We start from the raw sequence: 27,992 nt of genomic DNA, 5'->3' as shown, positions 1-27,992 counted from the left end.
ATGTTTTTTAGATTGGTAGTTGTTGGGAAATGAAGTCTAAGCATTTTACAAGTGTTTTCTAAATTAATGAAAGGTCTTTAATGAAGCAGTAATTGGATTTCTATGTTAATCAAGCTTTGATTATGTGTTACATGCTCAGGGTCACCATTTCAAAAGGGTAATGCCAAAACTATCTTCCAAAAGACTGCAGCTTTTGTGGTTAACCTTGTGCTTGTTCCATCTGATTAGAAGGGGGATGGGATCAAATTACAATGTCTAGATTGAGATTCTGAGGACCTGACTGCAGACCTGAAATTAGTTTTTCTGGGGAAATAGATTACATTGCCACAGCTCAGACTCTTAGACCGCAAATCCCAATGATCTCCTGCTCTTTATTCAGCTGCTTCCTTTGTACTCAGATAAATGCCTTGACAAATGTTTATCCAAATTCTACAATAGGCTTTTTCCTATAAATTCAAGCTCACACACACCTTGTTTAGCTCATCTACTTTTTTGCAAATTTATACCAAGGTCTGTCAGGTTTTTTTTTCCCTAGAGCACATCCACCAAATCTCTCCAGTACTTTCCAAGAAGTTTTCTAAATATTTGAAACTTTGAAGTATGAACAGTTTTCTTGTCAAATTGCAAAATTGCAAATCTGCCCTTCCTGTAGGTATATATATACACATATGAACACATGTATATAGATAGGTAGCTTTCAAAAGTTTTATTGGATTTTTTTGGGAAGTTTTAAGAAGTTATAATTTTCTTTCCAGTAGTAATTTTCAAAATAAACAGCCAGAAGCTGGGTTTGGATTATGAGAGGGAAGGCCTGTACATGTGTTTCAGAACAAATGTGTGGGTGATCCAAATCTGGAGCTCAGATAATTTCCAGGTGACTGATGGACACATAAAACAAGTAACAGAGTCCTTTTTTTAGATTTCAGTTATTCTGTCAGAATTTAAACCAGAGAAGAGGTATGTTTTACCAGAAACATTAAAGACAGTTATTTGGAAAGGAAGTGGGGAAAAAAAATTAAAGATTTTAGTAGTTGAAGTCCAAAGTGCTGTGGAACAAATCCTTAGGGTGAGAGCCTATTTACAGCACCTGGGGAGCTGATCCAGCTACCTTAAAACAGAACCCTCACTGGATTTTGGAAGTTGCGATTTTTTCACTTATGATGTGAGTACCTGGCTGTTGCATAACTTGTATAATTAAAATTTCATACCAGACAAGAGGTATTATATGGTAAATAAGTCTAAACTGTGCTGGGCTTATTTGTAAGAGTAAAAAAGATTGTTTCTTAAAAATAAAAGTAAATTCTATTTTGCTTATATTTGCCTGACAGTTTTTCATGGCAGGAGGAATGATTTCTATAGCAAGTATGCTAAGCCCACGGTCACATCTATAGAACAAGAGCATTCAGTAGGAACCATAATATGAGATGATTAAGATTTGAAAATTCAGTTATATGTTGACATGTGAAAACCCTTAGAGGAGCAACTGTCAGCACTGAGTTGTCTTAAGTGAACATCATTATTGCTGTTGGAATGTGGTAAGATTTTTGAAATATGCTCATAATAGAGATGAAATTGTCCTTTAAATAAAGGTACTATCCATAAACTAAGGCTTTGAATTGTTTGAATAGAAATACCATGAATAAAATTACAGCTTTCAGAAATAGACACTGAAGATGTTTTGATTATTTTAAATGAAGTTTAATTGTGGTTCCCCCAGTGTGCTGAAAACTGCAAAGGGCAAGTGAAAATGAGGCTGATACACTTGCATAAAACATTTGGCTATGAGAAATGGTGAGTTGCAATGTAGAGTTGTAGGGTGTGGTTGTGTAAGAAAAGCAGGAGAAAGGGCTGACTGCAACAACTAATTCTTGCTGGAACAAAGGCTATCGGGGGCTGTCCTCCCACAGACAGTGATTTGAAGTTGCTGAACAGACATTGCCTGCTTTTTAATGTCTGGCACACTCCTAGCAATCTGTACTGCATCTCACTAGGGAATCCAGACTGCTAAGCAGCGTTGAAAAAGGAGAGAAAAGGAGTGAGGCATTGAGACATGCAGGTAGCAAAATTAGAGATAGACTTCAATTTATGATTTTTAAGCCAGAGAGAGCTCTCTAGGTGACTGAGCAAGCTGCTTTTGGTTGCAGCAGCTCTTCTTACAGCTTCAAGTGGCCAGCTTCTCGGTTGCTTTGTTTGTAGTCATGGATAAGCACTCCCTCTGGAAATTACTGAAAGCAGTCTGCCACATCAGATCACAAGCTTATAAAGTTACATTTTAATTGTGTTATTAAAGCTTTATCACTTTTGCTTTTGCTTGTTTACCTTCTGGATTCATCTGGGTCAAGCTGTGCTGGAACAGGAATATGTTTCTTCCTGAACTGTGCTATTTATTTGTAACATGACATGTAACACTCAGAAGCAAGCTAAAATTTATCTTACTCTATCTTTTAAAGGATGGCGGGTGGAGGTGGGGTAGAGGAGTACTATAGAAAAGTGCTGGAGTAGAAGGGAAAGAATTTTGTTCCTGTTTTGTATGCTATAAAGCATACAGACATAGGCTGATGGACTGGGGTTATCAGCTCTGCTCTCACCTTGGCTATTCCCTTCCTTTCCCAAACTTTTTCTCCAGATTTTATATTCATATTTGTCTGGCTCCAGGGACTCATATTGGCGGGCTCCCCTAGCATTTTCCTTGAAAATGTTTATGCCAAGCAGTTGAAAAAAATACACTCTTTTGGCCCCAGGACCAGTCAGTCAGAATTGCTACTAGGACTGGAGGGAAGAGAAACTGCAGACACTACTGCTTTTTTCTTTAGAAGCAGAGAATGTTACCTCCTTTGAGCAAATTACTGGATTTTCCTTTTAATTATATCTGGCCAGAGTTACATTCTCTTTTGTGGCAGAAGTCACACAAGACAGAAGCTCGTGTCATATCTCTAACTGGAATGCATAGGTGCCTGCCTTTAAAAAAAAGTCAGTGCTTGCCAGATGTTATTACTAAACAATACAGGAGATAACACTGTCATTGCTTAGAGTCAGACACAGCACTGACCCCTCAGGCACTTTCAGGAGCCATCAGTGCATCTTCACTGCAGTCACTTGTTCTTTATCATTTAGTTTCCCCATTGCACATGGCTGCGTAACATTACTAAAACAACATGCCACAAAGGTGAGTTCCAGGGACTTTTTGGAAGGTTTCTGGCAGCAGAATAGGTCTTTGGTTTGCTGATGAAAAGAAATGGTGATGTTAAATAGATCAATAAATTGATTTAATGAATTAAATAACTAGTATGCCTTATCATGGACATACCCAAATTCTCAGCTGCACACATGTAATTCAGATTCTGAGGGAAACTATTACTACACACTGACTCACACATAAGTTTTTTAACAGGAACAATGGTACCTACCAACTGTTATCTGAATAAAGGTATTTTGTCAGAAAATTTGCCTGAGAGATATTTTTAGTTTTCCTACAATAGCAAATGATGCTCAGCTCTTTGATCAACTTGATATTAGAGCAAAAGAAGAGAAGGAAGAAATAAACAAAAGGAGTTGCCATCTGTCATCTTTGGCTAATTATTTCAGGCCTTACCTTGCTTTATACACAGCAGCACACTATTTTGGGACTTGTTACCTGAAAAGTCTTCTGCTCTGTGAGAGTAAAAATGAGTTCACCCCTAGCAAGTTCTCCGCTGCTCAGCATGTTGTGCTGTCACTTCATACAACCTTCCTCCCAACCTAATGTCATGATTTATTAGTTCAGTCAAGTCTGTTTTATCCCACTCCTTCAGCTGAACTGGCTTTTCAGCAGAAGACTGCTTTCTCACTTTTTTGTGGGTGTATGGAGAAGGGGAGGGAACACGACTTCATCCCTCCAAACTCCTATTAGCAGCCCAGCACCCTGGCATTAGCTCTTCTGTTTTTTAGTGAAACATTAGTGAAGGAGGTATCTTCACTAGCAAGGGAGGAGGGACCAAATGGGCAGCAGGTACTCATCTGGAAAGATGTTTGAGATATTTGTGTGAAAACCAATTTGCAGTGTGCTTCTACTGAGGGGAGCCAGGAGCCCTCTGCTTCCACCCCTATGTGGGCAGAGAACTCCACGGTCATGTAAAGTGAGGAAGCAGCTTTGTTTTCTACAGACTTCCCCAAAAATTCCTCTTGGGCCTCAAAATGTGAATTACTCAAACACAGAAAACACTTGTTTGCCTTGTAACTGCACTACTTGAGCATTCAAGGTGAATTGAGACTTGTTTGTTTTGGGGTTTCTTATAACTCTCTTGCTGAAATATTTGTTGCTTATTAGCTTTTTAAAGGTTCAGGTGCATAAGGATGGGTAAAAAAAATCTACCCTCACTTTGTAAGTGCTGACACTTGTCATACTAGTTTTCATTTTCACCAAAAAGTCTTTTTGTGTTTTTAGTTCCTTCAGCAAGCTGATGTTTTTCAATATAATTGGAAAGCAAGTTTCCAGATAAATTTTTAAAGTCTAGATATGTTGAAACAGTGTGATTTATATTTGAGATAATAAACAGGAAAGAAACGAGCAAGCTTCTAGTAGATACTAAAATGTAGATCCTTTTGAGCTTTTTTAAAAGTGGCAGAGAAATTAAATCATTCAGTGTCTGTTTATTTATTTTATTAAATGGCTAAATAGCTGGAGCTGAATTCCTGGATTTGTGCATTTTAAGCTTTGGCCTACTTGGAGATAAACTGTAGTACTGTCCTTCATAACAGGAAGCTTATTTTCTTTTGAAAGTAAGAAACACAAGTGGACAGTGATGGTAGGAAAACAGAGTTTTCTTGTGAAAGCTCTACAGAAAGGCTGCTAAATATCATCCCAAGACTCTGAACTTCCCTACAGGCATCCATTTAAAAACACCACATAAGATCAAACCCAGTGATTACACCATTGTTGTGTGATTTTGTTCTGATTTAAAAAAATCCACACACTTCCAAGTATTCAGTCAAATTGGAATTATGATCAAACATTTTGAAAAGCAGTTTTAAATGCCCTGATTATGGTTTAATTTACTGGTCATCCCCTGGTTTTAAGAAGAAGAAGGAGGAGCAGAACAGAGCTATTTTTGCATCAAGCTCATCTAAACCCAGGTAAGAGTAGAACGTATGTGCAGAGCCCCAGGGTACTGAAAAATTGGAATTCAAATAACTTTTCCAAGATTTTTGGTTATTTGTTTTTGTTTTGGTTTTTTTCACTCCACAAAGTACCAAGAATGCAAAAAAATATTACACGAATCTCACTTATGTCTTTCGTACACTAGCAGCACTCTTAAGATGAAAATTTGCACACATTATTAAAAGAAAATCAGTAGGCTGCAAGAAGTAAATGTAAATCGTAGACTGTCTTTACTTTTTTATCTAACTAATTTCTTTCTTTGAAATGTATTTAATTTTTTCATACACCATTGAAAATTATAGGATAAGTGAATGACATTTTGTCTACGTACCTGCCACTTGAAATAAAGTCAAACAACAAAGAACAATGAGTAAATTCAGAAGTAGAAGAGAATATATGCAAAATATGGAGAAGTGAGTCATTCCTTAAACTTATCCTATGTGCTACATAGAAATGTAAACTAGAATCAGTCATAACTCCTCCATCCTTTCAACATCTGTATGCTATGGCATTGAAAAAGTACTTACTTCAGGAGACCAAAGATAGAAGTAAACTTTAGATAAAGGAAGAGAATATACATATACCAGCAATTAAGATAGGTGAGTGAACTGCACAGATAACTGTGATATCAACAACTAAATTCAATTAATATGTACTATAAGAACAGTACCTGGATTTTGCAGGTTTTAAAACAAATTTTAGATTTTATACATGAATATACTCATTCATTATTACAGGCTTGGCTGAGGCAAGCATCTAGAGTGCTACAATAAACAGATTTGTTGTCCTGGTTCAGAAAATACCGTGCAACTAAAAGATGAGAGACTACAGACTGATGTGAAGAAACGAAACATTTTTACAGACATCAGAAAGTTAGAAAGAAAGTATAACTTCACAAAACATCACTTATTAGTTACCTGTCCCAGAGAGAAGGTGAAGATTTTGCGAGCCTGCCCTGGAGAATTCTAGGTTGCCATAGACAGGTTGGCACCCAGGAATTTCGTACCCTGCAGCATGAATAGAGGATAAACCATGGCTAGGTATGGCTCATAAGACATACGAGTGATAACCTAGCTAGATTTGCTGCATATCAGTAGGCTATGGCATAATTTGGTACTAATTATTATTCAGGATCTCCTACCTTAAAGAAGTATTAAAACTACAAAACAAGGTGATGTTACAGCACACACGTTTAATGATTTTCTGTGTAACTACTAAAGGTCAGAGTTCGCATTTAGCATTGACCTTATCGTGGCTGTAAATGGGTGCTTTCCTGTCTACTTTACAGGAGAAGCATTTGCTCTTAAGATTTGTGAATCAAACCCTTACATTTTTGCTTTGTAAAGACATCAGATTAATCAAATTTATGCTTCATTGAAAGAGGGTCAGCAAAATTCCTTCTGAGCACCAAAGTGATAACATGTTTAACAGCTTTAATTAAATCTGGGCTGAGGTTCAAGTTCCACATACCAGGTTCCATGCACATCTACCAGAAGCAGAACAAAAGCTGCAAAATATTTGCTGGAAATGAAAAGCACAAAGAGAAGTGATCTGAGCAATGTAAGTGATGAATAACACACAGCAAAAGCAGATCCAGAGCCCAGGAGACCAACAAGGCAGGCAAATTAACAATGAGAACAGTTGCCCAACATCATGCAGTGCTGGTAAGATCCAAAACACTCTGTTCAATCCTTAATCAAGCAAATTCTTACTCAAGTCAAAGGTCGTTTTTCCTGAGTAAAATCTGAGTAAGGACTACAGCATTTGGCCATGCAGAATATGTCATACAGTATTGCTATGTTCCTTTGCAATATCAGAAATGGAAAATGACATGCTTTGAGGGATAAATGCAGCAAAAGATCTGTTTTTCCTCACTCAAGCACATTCCTATTTACGAACCAGAATGCTATGAACACAAACTTTCCCTGTGGTCAGTGGTTACTATACATACAGGAAATCCTACCTCCCAGTATTCACCATCAATTACCAGTGAGTACTGCAAAGTAAAGGCTTTCTGGACTATGAAAACATCTTTACATTCTGAAACACACTTCAGGAGCAACAGGTTTGATAGGGAGAGCAGCAGAGGATCTCAATATAATATAATTCTGCTGAGTCTCTTCCCACTGCTGCCCTAGGACTGCTTTCATGTCCAGAGCTACTGGCAGCACATAATGCTCTTTAATGGCACTCTGAAGAAAAGTGGTTGTACTGAGTTATTAATTGAATAAGGGAAGAACCTTTAAGTATTTTTTAGCTTGTTCTGAGCTGGGCTTGGATTAAATATGTGAAGACACACAAAAGATGAGATGGCCTAAGATTTAGGTGTTACCATCACATGAATTTAGAGCATAATAGTTTTAAAATTAAAGTGAAACTTAGAATAAACCTCTGCGATTTACAATACTTCAGTTTGTTGGTTCTTCAGTGAACTGTTAGTATTACTCTGTATTATGTATATCTCACACATTTTCTGATGTTCTCAAACTGCAAATCTCATAATAAATATGTGTGTAGCTATTTAATACATGCCAGTTCTACTGGACTTCATGATGTACTTTCATTCTCAACTATGGGTGTGAGGAAAATAGCCTATTGTAAGAATATAGATTTGAAAACATCCTCTACTTGGCTCAGCAGTTTGTATCTGCATATTTTTAAGTACAAAATATGCACTTAAACTGCTCCTAAAAATGAGGCCTTTTAAATCTTAGATTTTTAAAAAATCAGCATATTCAGACACTGATCCCAAATCCAGTGGATGTTTTTCTGACCACTGTATTTTGTGTATTTCCCCCCACTTTTTATCCTCTTCAGGAGTTTTTTTATGAAATAAAAAAACCCAAAAACTTCCAAACTGTGAGAGGATGAAATGAAAGACTGGCTTTTCAAGCCCCCAAAATTAATTGAAGTGGGGCTCATGGACCAAAGAAGCCACATGAGCAAGCAGAAATTCCTGCTGTCTTCAGATCCATTAGCAGCTCTCTTCCATATGATCCTTATTTAACCTATCTCATACTTTTTACTGATATATAGCAAATAACCTTGCCATAGATAATATTGACAAAACATTACAAAGCTATGATGTTGTGAGATATTTCGAAAAAGAGAGAAGGGGTGTCAATTAAGTTGTAGCTCTTTGCTCAGTGTTTTTCTTGACATCTTTTCAGTATTAAGTCCTGTGTAATTGTTCCATAAATAAGCTAATGCAGAGAAAAACTCTGTGCTCTAAATGTGGTGGGTCTTTCAAAAGCTCCCCAAAGGGGTTTAATAACATCCTTTCTCAGATAATCAGTGTCAGTTGTAGTCAGTCTAATCACGTTCTCATGTGCAAAGTTGAAAAATAATTAGTAACTGTAAGATTTTTTTAATTTGCCTGGTCCAAAACCACAAAAATCCATTTGTCAGCTGCTGCAGTTTACAGGGGATCATTTGTAAATCAGAAATCAACAAAAAATACATCCATTTTTATCTACAGCTACTGTAAATTCTAAAGAAAACAAAATGGAAAATTCTCATAGTCCTGCCACTGTGTTGTTTCCTTTCTGAAACAACATTTGTAAGAAACTTGTAACTTGGAAATAATAAACAAGCTATTCTATTAAAAGAATATTGTATCGCCACAGTATACAACTAACAGCTTAGAAAAATATCAGTCCCAAAAAACTGATGATAAAGAATTCCAGATCACTAGGTTTTAAGAAGGTTTTTTTACTGTGCTGTAGCATGATCAGGTAACTAATTTTCCTTTTCTTTCTACAAAGCTTCCCTTATTTTTCAATGGTCTTACTGAGACAGACTCCAGCATCAAGTGAGTTTGAACCTGGGCACAGTGTTGTCAAAGCCTGTGTTTTCTTGTCTTATCCTGGAACATGCAATGCATTACTTCAAGTATTAACTGTGGCTTGTTTGACAATAACCACAGAACATGCTGACAGTCCTAGAGTCAATTAAAAAAAAAAAAAAAAAGGAAAAAAAGAAAGGTGAATTTCTCAATGAATCATGATCAACACTATTTCACTGTGTGGAGAAGAACTCCTAACAATTCCGTTTTGGTGGCAGATTGTGGTTGATCCACTGTGCATGGATCAGACTCATATAGACTATTTTGTCTATTTAAGAAACAGCATGAAAAGAAAAGCCCTGACAATACCCATTATGGTCTCTCCTTCATGTTTCGTGGGTGAGACAAATTTGTAGCGTCTGATAGGTTCAAAGATCCTTGGTTCACATGACGCTCTTCAAAAACATTGCTCTTTTTATGCTAGCATATACACAGTTATTTTATAAATACCAGTGCAAACCTGAATGATTTTTCTGAAATAATGCTTTTTTCAGAAGTTGGAAAATTTAATGGTTATTCCACTTGTGCATGGAAGACTTAATGAATAGATGTTAGCAGCCTCTAAGCAAAAGCCACCCCAAATCTCACATCTGTTAAAGGAAGAGAGATTTTCTGTAGAGTGGGAAAGAATGTCTCATGGTCTGATTTTAACTTAAGCTCAGTCTTTAAAACCTGAAGGGGATTGTAAAGTCACCCTTAAACTGGGTTGTGCTATTATGATTTCTGTACTCACCCAACTTAGCCCTCTTTTACCCCGGTATGAAGAATTTAAGCTCCAGAACTGCTATTTTTGCTTCTATTAACAGCATTCAGCTATTTTAAGGGCATGCTTACATAAACAATAATACCCCCAGATAAAACATTTTCAAGGCAAGCTGGAAGAACTGCAAGGACACCTTGGAACACACTGTCACGACTCTACCTCCTCATCCCTTCCTCATTGAAGAGGCACGTGGCAGTGATGCTAATTTAGTATCACAGACTTGCAAGATGCTGTCAGCTGAGCTTGCTACCTACTTTCCTAGTAGTCTTGCCAATGTAGGTAACTGGCTGTCATCTCCACAGAAAAAAGACAGCAACTAATAAAAATGTCAAACCACCCATGTTCTTTGAGAGGTAGGCAGTTCTATTTCTAGAGTTAACCTGAAATACCTATGACCACGGCACTGAACAGTGTAAAATTGATGTAGGGAGCACAACAGTGTATCTTATTATTTTAAATATAACTCCCTAATTGAAAAACATGGTCTTGAGGGCTGTGCGTACCCTCAGCTGGGTGACCTGCAACAGCTGAACCAGTACAAAGTACATGGAAACATCCAGAGGCTGTGACTGTCCATCAAGCAGAAAGGGGAGGAAGATGATGGCACTGTCTATCAGTAAACTGAATACATACTTTCTTTCATTATAGGAATACAGAGATGTTTCTCTGCCAGCTCAGTGTAACACATTTTAGGAGAAGGTGTTTCACTGGCAATTTTTTTTCCCCCCCTACTCTTCTAACAAGCTCCTGACATAGCTATTCTTCATCTGCACCTTCGCTCATCTGTGAAATCTTTATCTAATATATTTCTGATGTTCCCACTGCATCCTCTTGGTTCATCAGCTGCTGCAATGCTGAACACTTCCCTGTCCCCTCTTTGGGACTCAGACACCACAGCAAGCTCTACCCGCTGGGAAGAGTTAGGAAGTCTTAGTTCAGTTGTGAAATTCTGAGACCAAGAACACTTAAATGAGACTCAATATATGCGATACTCAGTTGCCAAACTAATATGTCTCTCTTAAACAGGTTTGATTTTTTTTTTCACATGCCTTTGAAGTGTGCAGCTTTGCATGTTATAGCACTTGACACTATGGAAAGCTCCCTGGAGTATTTAAGATCCCAGATCAAAAGTAGGCAGGCTGAGGGCTTCTTGATGAAAAAATAATGGGCTATATTTTTTGCTACACCTACTTTTTTTCCCCTTACTTATATTTTCAGAAATATCTAAAGCATTTTGACATGAAAAATGTGACATGCAAAATTCCAATTGATAAAGTTTTCAAAGCATTAAGCCATCAGTCAGTGGAAAAATTTGTTTGACCCAAGTGATTAGGAATGTTGCCAGGTTGTCATACCTTACCTAGCTATTTATCTATCTATGTTTGTCAGATCCTGTGGTCAGTCAAGTGGCATAAATGTGTATGTATCATATTTGTGTGCACACACAAACATGCCTGTGTATATACATGCTTGAAGTCCACTGTTTTCAGAAATACATGCAATAAATTGTCTATAGAACCTTGAGTTAAACTTCCATACTCAGATTATAAAGTGAATAACATGCATTAAGCATATTTACAGAGCAACTGTGGTAGGATTTGAGCTACTTGCAATGTTTGAGTTTGTTTGTTGATGTGCAAAGATAAAAAAAAATTATGTTTCATTCAGACAAAAGGCAATTGGTTCAATACAAGAGTATTAGCAAAATGTAAAGATTCATGGCTAAATTAATTAATGAGCTTTCTGTTCTCAAAACACTAAGATGCCATATCCTTTGTGAATAACACTGTGGGAGATGACATGAGCTAACAATTTTTACGTAATTTTTTAAAAATTAGAATGCAGTTTAAGCTCTCAAAAGGATCCCTGGAAACAGTTCATATTTTTCCAAACTTCTTTATGACATTAATTGTATACTCTAGCTTGCACATGAACATCCACCATTGACTTGAACCTAGTTAGGTGTTACAACAAAATCCAAGACAAGATGAAGGTTTACAAGCTTGGTGATCACTTCTCTTGGCATCATTATGGCATTTTATTGTGGCTATGACTTCATATTTTGTCAGTCTTTAAATGCATGACATATAATAACTAATCTGAAATTTAACAACTGGCTGAGTACAATTTTAATCATGATTATATTTGAGAAAAGAGAAGCAGGTGCAGAAGCACTCCCTCCTGAAACTACAGAAAAAATATGATAGGAATTAGTCATTCGGTATTTGCATTGAAATAATCATAAATTATTAATAATATTTCTTTTTGAGTGTCCTGCTTGGGAAACTGATCATCTCAGTACTGTGAAAAGCAATAGCTAGCTTGACTGTCTTGCAGCTTATAAACTATTAGTATAGAATAAAACAAGTCACACTTTTCAGAATTATAGATCATCCTTGCAGTATAACTCAATGACAACTGATAGTTTGTATACTGATTGTTTAAATACATTTTGTTGTTTCCTGTGGGAAGCAATAGCCATAAACATATTGTATAGGTGCCAAAATATACCTATACCTCTGTGTACATTTCCTAGTGGAATTTTATTTGCTAATATTTTTTATATGTCTCATGAAATTTCAGTATTATTAGTAATGGCTCTCCAATGCTGTCAGTGATAACATCCAACAGCTTCTCCGAGGCATTTATTTTACTGATGAATTTTTGTATGGCAGAATGCAGTTTTCATGAGGAATGGTTTTCCACATGCTGGAAAATAAATAGCAGATTGACTTAAGGGCTGTCCTTTCTTCCATTTCCCTTGGGCTCTTTTCTTCAACTAGCTAAATAAGTGTTGTTTATAATGTAATTAGCCCATCATGAATAATTTCACCCTGAATTTTTCTCTATCATAAATGCATTGGTTCAGAATCCCAGCAGTAGATCCATTTTTCATCCTTTTTTATGGTTTTGCTTCAGGCAATCTTTACACAGCTCCAGCCGCCCTCGCTGAGTGTGCTCAACAAAGCTTTGTTTCAACATGGAGAACATTGGTGGGCAGCTGGCAGCACCTACCTGGCCAAGAAGACTTCTATGTCTAGAATGGAATCTTCATAAATTTTAATGAGACAAGTTTGGATAGATGGTTTGGTTTCCTAACATGGAAATAAGGACTGTAAACACTTAAAGAATTAGCTACATAAATTAGCAATACATTAAAAGCTACCTTTTAAGTCCTTTATTGCCAGTGTAACCCTCTCTTTCCCCCATCTTTCCACAGTTTTGCTTGGAGCCTCTAAGTTTGGAAGTTTTGGATCATCAGTGACTCATTTTGTCATCTAGGAATGGACTATGTAAGAGGACTTTTCTAAATATATGGATGTATTTACTGCAGAAATCAACTGTGCATGTATTTATATTTCATACCTTTCCCAAAATCTGCTATGATGTTTTTAAGTCGGCATGTGAATGAATGTGTGAAAAAAATCATACTGGATATAGACTATACTTAGATATATTAACTATACTTAGAACAGCATCTCTTTTCTGCAAAGACTGGTCTGCTCTTGCATAGTTCCAGCTATCCATGCCTGGTGCCTTCAGAGAATCTGGAAGAAGTAATAAATACGAGACATCCGTTCTAAAATGGCAAGTAAAATAAAGCTAACATTTAAGATTGATAGTTTACTCCATTCACCCTAAACAGATATCCTAAATTATATCTGATATCCCAATAACTTTCATTTACTCAATGAACACATCTGTTTTCTAAGCAGCTCCAGTAATTAACAGATGAGGTGTTCCAGCAAGAGATGGAAGTGCTGGCATGTCAGGGAATGGGCAATGATGTCTCTCTGGGAATGCAGTGCAGAATCCCAGTCACCCATTCTCATGAGAGGGATTCAGTCTTGAAGAGACACAGAGAAAAGGCTTTTTCTAAGATTTAAGAGGCATTTCAGAAAACAAAAGAAAAAGGAAAGGTGGTCTAGATCAGTCCAAGAAAAGGTAGACTCAGTGAGGATGTGACTGCAATTTCAAACAAGGAGGGAAATATTCTCTATTAGGAAAAGCATTGGCTTAAGAACAAGCAAACAGAACTGGCCATGATCATATTTTCTTCTATAAATCAGAAGACTTCTAATGGCAGAACAACATGATTCTGGAACAGCCTTCCAATAAGAGTAACAGATACAAAATCACTTTAGAAGATGTAGTATGTGGTTGTCTGTAACTGCAGCAAACTCTTCCAAAATGTCCATATTCCAAGTAAATTGGTACTCAAACTAAGCACCAGCTCAGTATTGCCAGTTCTGGAGTCTGAAATGGAAGAAATCTCACTGAGGAAGCTGATGTCAAGTCCTACCTTTCAGAATCTGATGTGGCTAATGAATTTGTCAGGTGGTTGTTGCTAGCAATTCATCTATTAGCCTAACACTTTCACATGTTTACAATACAAATGTACTGACACAGAGCAGTTGCATTTTCAATTGAAAATACTAAAATTAGAGATAATCTCTAGAGAAACATTCCCAGGAGATACTTCCAGGCAGCTCAAAATCAGTAGAAATGATGAGTATTTTATATCTCTTCAGATTTTGCTCCTAATTTGTCTATATAAACCTTATCTTTTACCCCTGAAGAGAGTGGGTGCTTTCACTGTGGATAGATTTTCATGTTTCTTCTGCTGAGAAAATTAAATACTGAGTGATCTGCTTCAGAAATCTGCCCACTGGAGAACTGGTAAATATGCATGTAAACAAATGCCCTAGAGTATAATGAGCTATTTTTGTATTATAGTTTGGTAGGTTAGAAGAAGGAATTGATTACAAAAAAAGAGAGTCTGTATTTCAGATCAGAAATTGTTCTGTTTTGTTGGTGGTGGTTTGTTTTTTTATTTCTGTCTGCTCAGAAAGCCAGTAGCGTCCTCCTCTCCTGTCTGCCACCTTTGATTTAAATTATTTTTGTTAAATTCCGACCTTAGTGAAGAAGTTATGTATCACTGACTATATCCCTGGTGGAATAATTCATCAGTCATTAATTGCCTGGTCTGACTAGCACAGAGATTATTCCTTGTGTATCCATACTGGTTCTCAGTCCATTTATACTCTGTGGAGCTATTTGAAATTGATTCTTTCTAGTTTTATGTGTCTTCCATCATAAAGGACAGATTTTCTTTTGTCTTAGGATATCCTACATTCATTTTGAAGACACATATATGACAGGCCCTATTTTTTTTTTTTGAAAAATTTTGAAATCTTGGGTACATCAAATGAACAATATGGTTCCCAATGTGGAGAAAATCAGTTCACTTCCCTGTGACTCCACATGCTTTCCTACCTTGTTCCCTTCTCATCCATTTAAATTATCAGCTCACAGAGGGAGGGGAAATCTCTTTAGACTTAAGGACAACATCATGCAGTATAATGAATCTTTATCTCAGGATAAGAGACTGGCAAAGATATTGGAAAGCGAAAAGTAGAGGAAGATACTGGTGGGGTGACTTGAGTGGATGGTCTTTTGTGGAATCAAGAAAAGGCTAAATAGAACAATACCTGAGAATTAGCAGTCCACACCCCAGGTATTTTTAGGGTTAAATTTCAGATGAGCTAACGGGAAGATTTGACAATTATCTCATTACCCTGATTGCCATTTTAAACCAGACAAATATCAATTTAAAGGCTGAATCCAAAACAATGCAGGAAACAAAGCAGGCTCAGAGCTAAAGATGATGCAGAATTTCCCCACCCCATGGATGAGTGCTGTCAGGAGAGAGGGCAGCACTGGTATGAAGAAGCAGGCATGGTGCTCTTTCTTCTGCCATAGAAAGAAGCCATAGCTGCTATTTCTGCAAAAGCTTTCAGCTTACGCACAGCATCCTTTCCCTTGGCAATAGCAGCAGCAGGTCTCTGACACAGGTAAAGTAGGCAACTGCATACTCTGTCTATGACTAGAGCTGGCTCTGCAAATCCTGTTCCATTATTTCAGGGCTTGAAACATATACTCTACCTGGCACAAAGCCTATTCTATGCTTTGAAAGTGCTCTGGGGGAAAAAATGCTGCAAAAACAAAATTGCCAGGTGTGAGCAATCAGAGCACAATTTAATCTATTTTGAATGGAATGAATTATCTCCTTAAAAAAATATTAGCTGTTGTGGAACATGTCTCATTTAGCAATTAAATATATATATGTTCAGGTGAGTCTTATTACTGCTTGGCTAACTCCTGTCACATGTTTCTTCATACTGTCTTTTGCCAGAACTGTCTGTGTTGCAGAAAATAGACTCAATCTTCATCCAGATGTACATGAGTGAGTCACGGGCACAAGACTGATTTATTCAGTATAGACAATGTCTAACTAAGATAACAGCAAACTAATTGAAACTAGAAAGATGCAGACTGTATAATGGTGAGAATTCAATGACTTGTAATACATCTTTCAGAGGGAGAACATTGAGAATTAAAAGTGAGACAGGATCTGAAGTAATACTTGGTGTAACTGCAGGTTCTGCTTTCAAGACATGAATACAGAAAGGTTATTCTCTCTAACCAGTCCCATAGATGCCTGCCTTTGGGAATCTGGAGTTTGAGAATCTTGAGTTCCCTGGGAGGCTGGACTGACACCAAACTGCAGGGGCTGAGTATCTGAGCTCCCCAGCACTGCTGTGAGGCAGGAGGTACAGGCCCATGCTAATGCTAACAAGGCTGTGCAAAAATTTGAAATTTTAATGCATTCTTTTGGATTTGGCTGCCAAGTGCAACTGATGGCTAATTGTGCCTGAGGTTTGTAACAGTGTTAACTTCTTATGGTACAGGCATGGAAACCAGAAGGTCTAATCTGGTAGTTGATCCCCTCATACAAAAGAAAAACGTGTACAGGAAGCCAGGGACGAAGGAGTTCCAGTATGAGAGTGGGGACAAGATGTCTAGAAATCTAGTTCTTGTGCAAGTTTTACTGACCATATGAAATTAGAATAAAATTCCTATCTCAGCCAAACCTACCTAACATGTACACAGGCTCTGGGCCAGTCCTGAAGGAGTTGGCAGAGTATTATGTCATCCACTTTACCAGATATTTTAGTGATGCAGAGGTCAAGTGAGCCTGGTAATAGCAGACTGTAAGCCCTTCAGTTTCATGTAATTCTGGCTCCTCTAACTTTCCCATGGTCCCTGCTAAAAGGTGTCAGCTCACTTGCCAGAAATGTGCTACTACTTAGTAGCTGAGTAATGGATTTTGTATTTACAAAACACCAGCTTCAGGCTCCTGCCAGTTCCAGACTTGAGCTGAAGCCTCTTGGCTCATACAAGCGTAGAAGGTACTGGTGTAAACCAAATTAAAGAATTGTCTCTAGATAGAGGAACTACTTTGTTTGGCTTTTTAACTGGGGAAAACATCATGCCTTAAAAACAGACACTTGGTGATAACTTACAAATGTTATAGTGCAGAAGGGACCCCCAGAAAACTGAGATGAGAGAGAAAGCATTTGTGGGAGAAAGAAGCACTGAATAGATTGAATGACCCTATGGGCATGTTTAAGGTAGCTGAGGTGGGAAAAGAGTGTATTCAATTACTAGTTAGTTGATACAGAACACTCTGGGCTTTCTTTTTGCTGTGACATGTTCTCTATGCTTTATAGAAAGAGAAGCTGGGAAGCTGAAGAGCTTCATTGGTCTTGCTTTTACATTGCTCATTCCTTTGATTTTTCTCTGTATAATGAAAACTGAGAGTATAATATTGAGAGCTTTGGCTTCTCCAGGTCTTTATATTACAAGTGTATAGCATAAGACCACAGAAAGCAGTGAAAGTTCAGGTCTCTCAGCAATAGCTGTTCTGCAGAAAGTATGACAATCCTGCCTATCACCCAAAACTTCTCTGACTCACTGCTAGCTACTACACTATGGCAAACTGCCAACATCTGAGCTTTTGGTATTAGAATTCAGATTTTTTAACATCTTTTTCCCCATTTCTCTGCCCCTGAACATAGCTAAACAGTGTATATCTCGCTAGTTGTTTCAGAAGCTGCTAGTCACTTCTTCTCAATCTTTCCAGCCTCTTTTGAAAAAAAAAAGTAATTTTCCATTGTTATTGGAATACTTAGGTTTGATCCTGGCTCTCTTTTACAACTTTACATGAACAAGCTGTTGAATACTTACAGAAGTTCCAGTAAAAGTCTCTATAGCTTGTTCTGACAGAATGTTTTCTTCTTGACTCTCTTTTTTCTTTGCAAAATGTATTTCAGCATCACCTCTGAGTTTCCTACTGGGTGACATCCTTTCACGGTCTAATGCCCAGTACCTTGTTCCTGTCTTGTTTTCATGTAATCTGCTTTCAGCAGCTCCAGATGTCTTGGCAGGAGGGCCGAAGCATCCTGAGTAACTGTATTTCTTGACCTCTTTTAGATAAGAATGAAGCGTTCTTCTGCTCCCTATGGACTCTTTTATGAATAAAGTGGTAGGGACATGCAAAATCATTGAATCATAGAATCGTTTAGGTTGAAAAGCACCTGTAAGATAATCAAGTCCAACTGTTAACCTAACACTGCCAAGACCACCACTAAACCATGTCCCTAAGCACCATATCTTCACATATTTAAATATCTTCAGGGATGGTGACTCAACCACTTCCTTGAGCAGCCTGTTCTAGTGCCTGACAACCCTTTCAGTGAAGAATTCTTTCCTAATATCCAATCTAAACGTCCTCTGGCACAACTTGAGGCCATCTCTTGTCCTATCACTTGTAACTTGTGAGAAGAGGCCAACGCTTGCCTCACTACAACCATCTTTCAGGTAGTTTTAGAGAGTGAAAAGGCTTCCCCTGAGCCTACTTTTCTCTAGACTAAACAACAGCAGTTCCCTCAACTGCTTCTTGTAATACTTCTTCTCTAGATCCTTCTCCAGCTTTGTTTTCCTTCTTTAGACATGCTCCAGGGCCTCAGTATCCTTCTTCTAGTGAGGAGCCCAAATCTGAACACAGGATTCAAAGTGCAGCCTCACTCACCAGTGCTGAGTCACTTCCCTACTCCTGTTGGCCACATCGTTTCTGATACAACAGCCAGGATGCTGTTGGGCTTCTTGGCCACGTGGGCACACTGATAGCTCATATTCATCTGGGTGCTGATCAACATCCCCAGGTCCTTTTCCTCTGGGAAGCTTTGTAAATACTCTTCCCTGAGCCTGTAGCATTGCATGGGGTTGTTGCAATCCATCCAGCCAGTTTTTTACCCAGTGAAGAGTACACCCATTCAAGCCTTAAGCAGCCAGCTTCTCCAAGAAGATGCTGTGGAAAACTGGCAAAGGCTTTACTAAAGTGTAGGTAGCTAACATCCACAGCCTTTCTCTCATCCACTATGCAGCTCACCTTGTCACTGAAGGAGATCAGGTTAGTCAACCAGTTCTGCTCTTTCTGCCTTGCTATGTTCAAGTGCAACAGGAAAGGCAATTCATGCACTCCTAGAAATATGGACACACTCAGATTTTTGGACAGCAGAGTGGAAGGGTATGGGCCCAGCCCTGTCCTCTGCCTGCACCACTGGCCAACATCTGGAAGAGCTCCCTGGGAGCCAAGCAATGAAGCTTCACAATTCATTTTTCATAGGATGTGTTTTGAAGGCACATTTTGACCTTTTAAGATAAATTCATGCCCTGGTGAAGTTAATGCTGAACGACCAGTGAGAATTTGGGTATGAGCTTCTTCTCTGATTTCTTGTGAGTTCCTTGAACATAAGATGGATCTGATGATCTCAGAGGTCTTTTCCAGCCTCCATAATTCTGTGGTTCTGTGAACATACGTGTCAAACCCGTGGTCAAAGTTAGCTCTTAACACTTGTATGTCATGATATGAGAAGAGCTTTCTGATTTTAAGTAGATTGTCTGCTTGCAGATTATGTATTTATACCCTAGTAGAGCCATGAGTGGCTGCTTTCTGACTCCTGAAGACTAATCCATGTAGATTATCATCTCTGTCACCTCATATATGTTAGTACTGAGTTAGCAAAAACCCCGTGTTAGAATGCTCTGGTATTTGGACCCTCTTATTTGTTTTTCTTTCTCAATGTATTTCAGAAAAATTTTAATCAAATCATTTGTCTTGGACAATTAAACTGAGATAAATCTACAGACATGTGAAGCTGAGGGAGAAAAAGGAAAACTTTAATGTTAACTTGTGATACATTAAGGTAGCTGTAGAGAGAACCACAAGTCCTCAGGTGTCGCCGATAATGAACTGGGAGCTTAGGCCCAGCTGTGCCCAATAATTAGCGCCTGCCCCAGCCGGAAATGGGCGGGGCTGAAGGGCAAAATAAAAGGCATGCTCCCAGAAGCAGAAGAGATGAAGACGCCTGAGGAGAGGGATGGCAAGAGAGCTCTAAAGAAGAGCCGTGTCCCTGAGAGAAGGGCTCGTTGTAACAGGTAGCTCTATACATTTCTGGTTTATAGTATAGGTCAAAAAGAATTAGTCCACTGAGTATCATTAGTAAGTATTGGAATAGCTCACAAAAAAAAAAAAAAAAAATATAGAATTTTAAATAACTTTTAGAAAGTTGTGTGACCATTTCAGCCTTTCTGAAATACTTCATTAAGTATCACAGAAAATAATAATAATAAAAAAAAATAAACTAAAGGGTTTTATATCCTGGTGTGAAAAGGTCTTTTCAGGCAAATCTTTCTCTCTGATTAGCTCTTGTGATCAAGGCAAAAGTATTAATAGATTTTTGTATCTTCACCTAACTGATGTTCAATCTCAGGTTCTTTCCACATCTGCTCTTTGTTAGAGGACAGTAATTTGCTGAAGGAATTCTTGGCAAGCTGGTGTCAATCTGATCACAATTAACAATATGTTCTATTTCCATTTCCCTCCTTCAAATGAGGTTGAATGATGGCAGTACAAGTCAGAAAAAGGATTTAAAATAAGCTGAGAGCTGTCTAGATTTCTGTGGATACAAGGTTCATTATTCTATGATAGGCAGCAATTTTTGGTATATATCCCAGTTTTTCTGTTCATTTGGACCTGAGAAGGTAAATGAGTAAAGCAGGAAAGGTAGAGGCAAAGAAAATGCAGCTGTCTGGATTTATTGAACCCACTTGACATTGTTGAAATTATTTTTACTTATTTTATAGCCACTCATTCTGTTCAGGTCTGCTTGTGTATGTCAGACAACACATATATGAATAAAGAAACAAACCTTTTTTATGTGTTAATGGAAATAATGTACTCTAAAATTAGTGCATCTACTGTAGCACAAAAAAATAGATACTGAACAACTTGTTCTCTTCTCTGTGAGATGAATTTTAATATAAAAAGAAATATAATAGCTTTTAGATAAAATGGGCAGCCCCACTAATTCAGGAGGTGGAAACATAAGGGTAGCCCCGCTAAAAACAAATAAGGGGCAGGCAGGTAAACCACCACAAGTACTGGGGTTAAGACACACAGACCAGAAATACTGGGATATGCTCCCAGCATCAGAAGGGGCCACCAGATCATGACTCTGATGGCAACAATGGGCCAAAAGTCTGCTTTCTGTGAAAGCTTTCACCTTTGGATTATCTGGTGTAAGTGGGCTGTGGGGACTGATCCCAAAGGAATGAAGCTCACTTCCAGCAACTCCTCCCTCTAGCATTTGTTGAAGGCTGTTTGAAATTCTTGAGAGATACCACTAGAATTTTGGAAGACTGTAGAAAGTGGTGCCTGACACACAGCTCCTGAGAAGGCTGTCAGAAGCCTATAGGGTGTGCTGCACCAGAAGAACTGTGACAGGAAAAGGTCTGAGGAAAACCTCTTCAGGGAACCTGGACTGACACAGAACAGTTAAATGATGAGAGACAAGATTCAGAGGCAGAAAAAGGCCACATGTTACTTTCTCCAACAATTTCCTAGGTATTTGTTTTTCCTTGCACATCACAGCTGAGGTGTTTGCTGTCTAGGGCATCTGTAGCCTCCTCTGCCCTCTGTAAGGTGAGAAAGGAGCAGTGAGTGAGCTCCCTCCCTCACTCCATCCCTCCTAAAGCAGAGACCTCTGTCCTTATAGAGCTTGACACAACCTGTAAAATCTAAACACAGTCCCCTGCTGAAAAATCTTAGGCTGAACCCTCGGGTTCTAGGACTGCTGTTTTAAAACCAACAGTAATTCATACCAGGGCAGCTTCTGGCTAATGATATTTCATGCTGTCTTTAAAATAAGGACTATATTATGGCTTTAGGTTTTGTTACTCATCCTATTTATCTGGTGTGACTATCAGAACTCAGAAAAATCTGAGGTAGTTTTTAAGATTTCAGATTGTTTTAAGATTTTTTTAGCTTATTTTTAAAGTATCTGTACATGGAACAATAACTGCAATCGGGCATCATTAGTCTGAAAAAAGCTGTAACTGAAATTGAATTTGGGTGCTTAAGGTTAGAGACATGTGCAGAACCTTAGGCAAAATCTGTGCTTATGGTACTGAAGTGTTGATGGCAGATAGAAAATACATCTTCTTGTGGAAAATGTCAGACACAAGGGTTTTTATTAAACAATGTTCTTTGATGAACTTTCCCACCCTGCTTTTTTCATTCTTCATGGAAGCTATGTTTGTGTCGTGGTCAGTGAGGAAACCTCTGCATTTAACACAATAGACCATATTGCTGTTTCTCTGCTGTGGCTCTGTAGGACTTAGGGTGTATGAAAATGCAAAATGAGCTAAATGAGACACTTTCAGATGTGCACTGTAGTGAACAGGCTACAAACACAGTCTTTGAGCCTAATTAGAACTGGGGTGCTGGCCAGTGAATGAGTAGATTGTTGCTATTAAAAATTGAATACAGCATGGTATGTTTACCCATTTTTCAAACACAGGAGTAGTTCGTAATCACTAAGGGGCACATTGTGGCTGATTCTGTATGATAGTATAACAGAGTATACTTCATTCTTTTATTTTACAAACCACATAAAATGTCACTGGCAGTATTTGCAGAATGCAAGAGGTGTGCTTAATTTTTCAGATCTGCACCACCTTGGTGAACATAAGGCTTTGAAACTGCAGAACTAATGCAAGGAAGGCATATATTAGGACCCCAAATTATGAGCACCTTCTGACCCATTATTTTACAAGAATGAGGTACAGCAATAGATGTGTAATGGACACTCAATAGTGAAATATTTGAGTACTGCTGCCAGTGTTACAGGTAAATGGTTTATTGCCCTAATCCCCCTTTCCCTTATGTTCAAGACAAAGATCATGCATAAAGATAAATCAGATCTGCCTTTTCACAGTCTGTTGTGTGAATAGACTGTAGACTATCTAATCTCCCTCTGCTAGATTATCTGACATCCAGTGCTGTTTGGCTGCTGCACCTTAACCCTTTTCCTCTTCATTCAGCTTCTCACCTAATCAAATCTCACAGTTAATCTAAACAGAAAATAAGGCAGAAGAAAAATGATTAAGAAAGATTTCACAAATTTTATGGTCATATAAGACTGAAATAAGTACTTTGGACTACAGAGATGTGCTCCCTGCTATCATGTTCCATAATCCATTTATCTGTTCGATAGTGATAGAACAAGAGGGAATGGCCACAAGTTGTACCAGAGGAGGTTTAGATTGGATGCTGGGAAGAATTTCTTCATTGTAAGAGTTTTCAGTCATTGCAACAGGCTGCCCAGGGATGGGTGGAGTCACCATACCTGGAGGTATGTAAGAGTTGCATATCAATTGACACTGTGAAAAGGTTCCACAGAAATGCAACTGAAGGGAATGCACGTATTGGTTACTGTAAGATCTTTTTAGGAAGAGATTGAAGCTTCTAGCTTTCCAAGTTAGTGCTTGAATTTCTTATAAGCTGAAATTCGTATGAAAACCCTATGACGGGAAAGGACAAGAAGGCACAGGGGTGGACAGGCTGATTACACTATACTGGAAGACCTACTGATCGGGCAGTACCTCCAGCTCAGCATGCTTAACCATCTTCCACTTCACACAGCCTGACTTATAGCCCTGAGTTGGTTCTTGCCTGCAAATGTGAGTAATGGAATAAAAGCAAAGGGCTCTGAGGGATTCTTGATCTTGAAGAAACATCACATACTACAAGCAATAATCTGTTCTAGGCAGGTGTGTAGAGCTTGGTAGAGCTTTTATTATTTTATTTTGCAGCATCAGGTACTTAAAAGCTGTGCTTGGAACCACACCATTCATATCCCTGTTGTAAAACATGACTATTATCTATCTATTAGTATAATGGTAATTACTTAGCAGCACTAGCAGAGGTGATTGGAAAAGATGTTTATGTTAATATGAAGAATGCCACTGTTTGGTTCCAAGAAAAAGCAATTTTATACAAGTGCACACCATATGTCAATTAATTCCCTCCCTAGCTCTGAACTGTAGCTAATCTATGTATTTGCAGCATACCTATTAATGCAACAGTTAGACACTTTCAAATTTGGTTCTGAGAAGTGTTTGATGTTTATTTAACTAATTGGAGAAAATACAGACTATCCACTTTCATAAATGAAAGAGTAAAAAATTAATCAAAGAGTAACAACATTATTCTGAAGTATTAGATCAACCAACTTAAAATGGAATTTCACACTAAGATTAATTATGCTCTGTGCTTCCTGTTGAGTAATTACTTTCAGTAAAAATCATCCTACACAATTCAGTACAAGCTGCCATTTCAACAAGTATTTAGTGGAGTGTAATGTGTTGAGATGTGCACAGTGGATGTTTTTTATACAAGATATTTCCACAAATCTGTTTCTTTTAGTCTCTGAGAAAGTGCTGCTTCCTGTTCACAGCCAATGTAGGGCCTGGCTCTTTGGGAACAGTGGTAAAATGTGCCTAGCACCAGTGCTTTTCTGGAAGCTAGAAAATCACTTTCCCCAAGGCAGTGGCTCTCAAATGGAGGCTTTTTTACCACTCACAAGTAAGAGGAGGGAGGGGAGGATACTATGTTTAGGGATCTGGAAGCATGCTGGGAGCAGACTGGGAGAGATCGTGGTGTGAGGAATGGGACAGGAGGGTTATCGTGAGACACTGTGGTGAGCAGGACCTAGGGTAACTTTTGACTTTCAGATTATTGGGCATTTACTGTAATGACCATTTCCCATCCTCAGCTGGAATGGAGTAAAAGAGAGTAGGGTGTTCTCCAAACTGATTGGAACAACATCCTCTCTGAGGCTCCAAGTTTGTTCCTGCCATGTGTTCTCTACTGTAGTCTTGGCTATTTTCTCCAAAGCCCATCAGTCAGATCTAGTCCTCAGATGAGAAAGCAGCCCTCAGATTGGGTCAGATAATACATCCCATTATCCAGGAGAAATGCTGACCCATGTACTCCATGTAGTTTAATTAAACACCTTCTTTCCCACAATTGCAGTTGTAGGGGTACTCTATTGACAGGCATCAGATCAAGACGAGATTCATAAAGATTTTTCAAAATATTCCCAAACTTATCACCCTTTAATTAGCTAGCATAAGATGGATAAAGCACTGGAACGGACTACCCAGGGAAGTGTTTGCTTCACCATCCCTGGAGGTATTTAAAAGATGTTTAGATGGGGCACCTTGGGACATTGTTCAGTGGTGGTCACAGTGTTAGTTTTACATCTCAAAGCTAAAGGTCTCTTCCAACACCAATGATTCTATGAAAATAATATGGACATGCATTTTCCCTCCTGTCTTCAGTTTCCTACAATCCTGGATAAGATTTTTCGAGATCCCTCTGGGACCTTTCCTCCCCTTCATTCAATTCATCCCAATTATGAACACTCTCTTGTGGCCAGATAGGATCTTTGTTGAGAGTTCCTGATACAAAATGGTGCTGTCCAAAATATTAATCTAACATTTCCACTGCTTATTGGTTTCACTCCACTCTGGGCAGGGGTTTTGGCCAGCAAACCACTGGTGGTCTGCTCTTCCTGAAAATCTGGCCAGACTTATAGCTCTTCATCATTACAGTGAAGAGGGGGGAATTTTATTAGATGAAACACCATGCATATTTCATGCATGAGCATAAAGCTATACAGAAATCTAACACTGGTATGTACAGACATGAAATCTGTCACTGAACCAGGAGCAGCTACAAGAACAAATATGATGTCTGTATCTACATGTGAGAAGTGAGTATGCATGTCCATGCATGCCTAAATCTGCCCACAACTTAAAAAAAAAAAAAATAGGGAACTTGTCAGAGTCATTTTCTGGATAGAAACACTCTGTCTCTTTTTGGCAAGTGCTTTTCTTTAAATGAAATACATTGGCAAAACCACCTAATTATAACTAAATTCATCTTGATTTTTGTCAGAAATTACTCCACTGGGTGGCATGTTTCAGAGGGGGCGAAAATAAATACTTACGTCCATAAATTAACCCATGTAAGACTACTAAAACAAAATACATGCGCAGTGGATACAGATGTTGTTCTTTAAACTCCAGTTTCACCCAATGCTAACTCCAGTACATAAATGACCTGGAGTGGGGTTATATAGAATTATAGAATCAATTGAGCTGGAAAGTGCTTCTGAAGATCATGTGACTCAAGTTCTTGTTAAAATGAGACTGAGTCAGATCAGGATGCTTAGGACCTTGTAAAGTCAAATTTTTAATATCTTGAAATATGGGGATTTCAAGACTTCTCTAAGCAGTCTATATCACCCTCACTTTCCCCTATGGTCTAGTCCCAGGCTGATGTCAAAGGCAGAATTAAACCTGAAGAAATATTCTCCTTAAAGAAAAACAAATCTAAAGCAAAACAGTGGTCCCAGTTTTCCAGTAAGTATTCGGAATATTACCAGTGAAAAATGATGAAAGGAGGAGACATTTTGATAGCAAAGCACTGAAAGTGTTAGAGAATTTGAGACTTTCAGGTCTGATTTACAATTTCTAGTGGAAAGTTTTGTTGGATCATTTCTTACTTAGCCTTGAGAGTAGACATGTCCAGCCTATGGCTAATTAAGCAGCTTTGACCTTCTAGAACAACTTATCCAGTCTTTAGCTTACTTCTTGCTTTCTCTGACAGTCTGCATATTTTCTGCCAGGGTTTCTGCTCCTTTTCTCTACTGAGGGAAAGGCGGCAACCTTTTCTACCAATGAATGCCCGTGCATGTGGTGCCTCCATTGTGTCACAGAAGTAGTGGCTGGGATGCAGCTATGCAGACATTGATGGGAGCACTATTGGAATGGGATAAGAAAAAAAATAATCCCTGCAGGCTTGCCTTTTCAGCATCTTTAAAGGAGTCTGGCTGCTGTGTAGTGAAAGGTTGGATATTCCTCTTGCAAATAAATATACTGAATTAAGGAGGAGGTATATCTGTAGCATGCAGTAGATGATCCACTTTTGTTCTTGTGCTTTAGTATCAAAATTGGTGTGACTACAGAAACAGTCAGTATTTTTCCCAGCCCCGTGCCTTTTAGCCAGCCCTTCTCAGTGCATCTGCAGCATATATTCATTCTCATTCCAATCTTTCCTTCAATGTGCTTTTAATTGGTTGCATGACACTTTCTCTGCTAGAGCTAAATGCCACAAGCAGACAAGGTGCTCGCTTGTGAGGAAAAGCAATCTGCAAATAACTTTCTTCAATCTCACATGGATTATTATTTTTTAATTTTTTTCTGTTTCCTTCTCTCAGTTGGAAAGATAAGGCTTATGCCTAGCACTGCAGAATGCAAGCAGCTCTGTCTTAGCTTCATTTCCAGGAAGAACTTTAAAAAGTGCTCCCATGGGCTGACCAATGGCTCTGGCCTTGGAATCGTCACCCATAGGCGTGTGCTATGCTGTGCTAGGGGAGCTGCAGTTGCTGAGTTTTTCATCTAAGTGCTGAATGTTTTGTTTTAAATTACATGCTTTAAATGTCCATTTGTTCCCATTTGAATATATTCCATTCAATCTTGCCAAGATTTGTGTTCTAAAATGGGAACTGATGTCCCATTCTTTACAATCACTGTATTAGCACTCAGATAGGCTTGCTTCCCAGCTGGAGAGTCCTTTGAACAATCAGCGCACCTAAATATGGGAGTTCTGAATCAAGAATTCAGTTTACAATGCAGAAATTAAAGACCAAACAGTACTTCTGAGAATGGGGTCTAAAGAAATAAAGATCAAAAAAAGTCAAACTAAAATACACTATTTATTTCCAAGTCAAAATAAGTGTATGACATCAAATGTGAAGAACTGCATAGAAAGTATTACAGTAACGTATTTATCTAATGGAGACTGAGGTAACTCATGAGCTTTTAATGATGTAATATCAAATAGCAAATATAAATTCATTGTGCAATGACAGTTCTGCAGCTCTCAATCTTCCCCTGATGTGGTAATAATCAATACCCTGCACCTGCAACTA

The 27,992-nt window shown here is 38.3% G+C and overlaps 1 protein-coding gene across 3 annotated transcripts in view; it reads right to left on the bottom strand.

The window, feature by feature from the left end:
* The window catches only part of BEGAIN (brain enriched guanylate kinase associated), a 147,454-nt gene that overhangs the window by 60,393 nt on the left and 59,069 nt on the right, over window positions 1–27,992 (bottom strand). The window contains exon 3 of one of the 3 annotated variants that reach the window (XM_071745573.1): window positions 6,055–6,144. The exons of the other annotated variants lie outside the window; for them this stretch is intronic. Coding sequence (XP_071601674.1) covers window positions 6,055–6,144 — 90 coding nt within the window. The remainder of the gene's footprint in view (window positions 1–6,054; window positions 6,145–27,992) is intronic. 3 annotated transcript variants of the gene reach the window in all.

This window comes from Heliangelus exortis, chromosome 5 (genome assembly GCF_036169615.1).
Source record: "Heliangelus exortis chromosome 5, bHelExo1.hap1, whole genome shotgun sequence".
Taxonomy (NCBI): Eukaryota; Metazoa; Chordata; class Aves; order Apodiformes; family Trochilidae; genus Heliangelus; species Heliangelus exortis.
The sequence above is the reverse complement of the archived record's forward strand: the minus strand, read 5'-3'. Positions and strand labels throughout refer to the sequence as shown.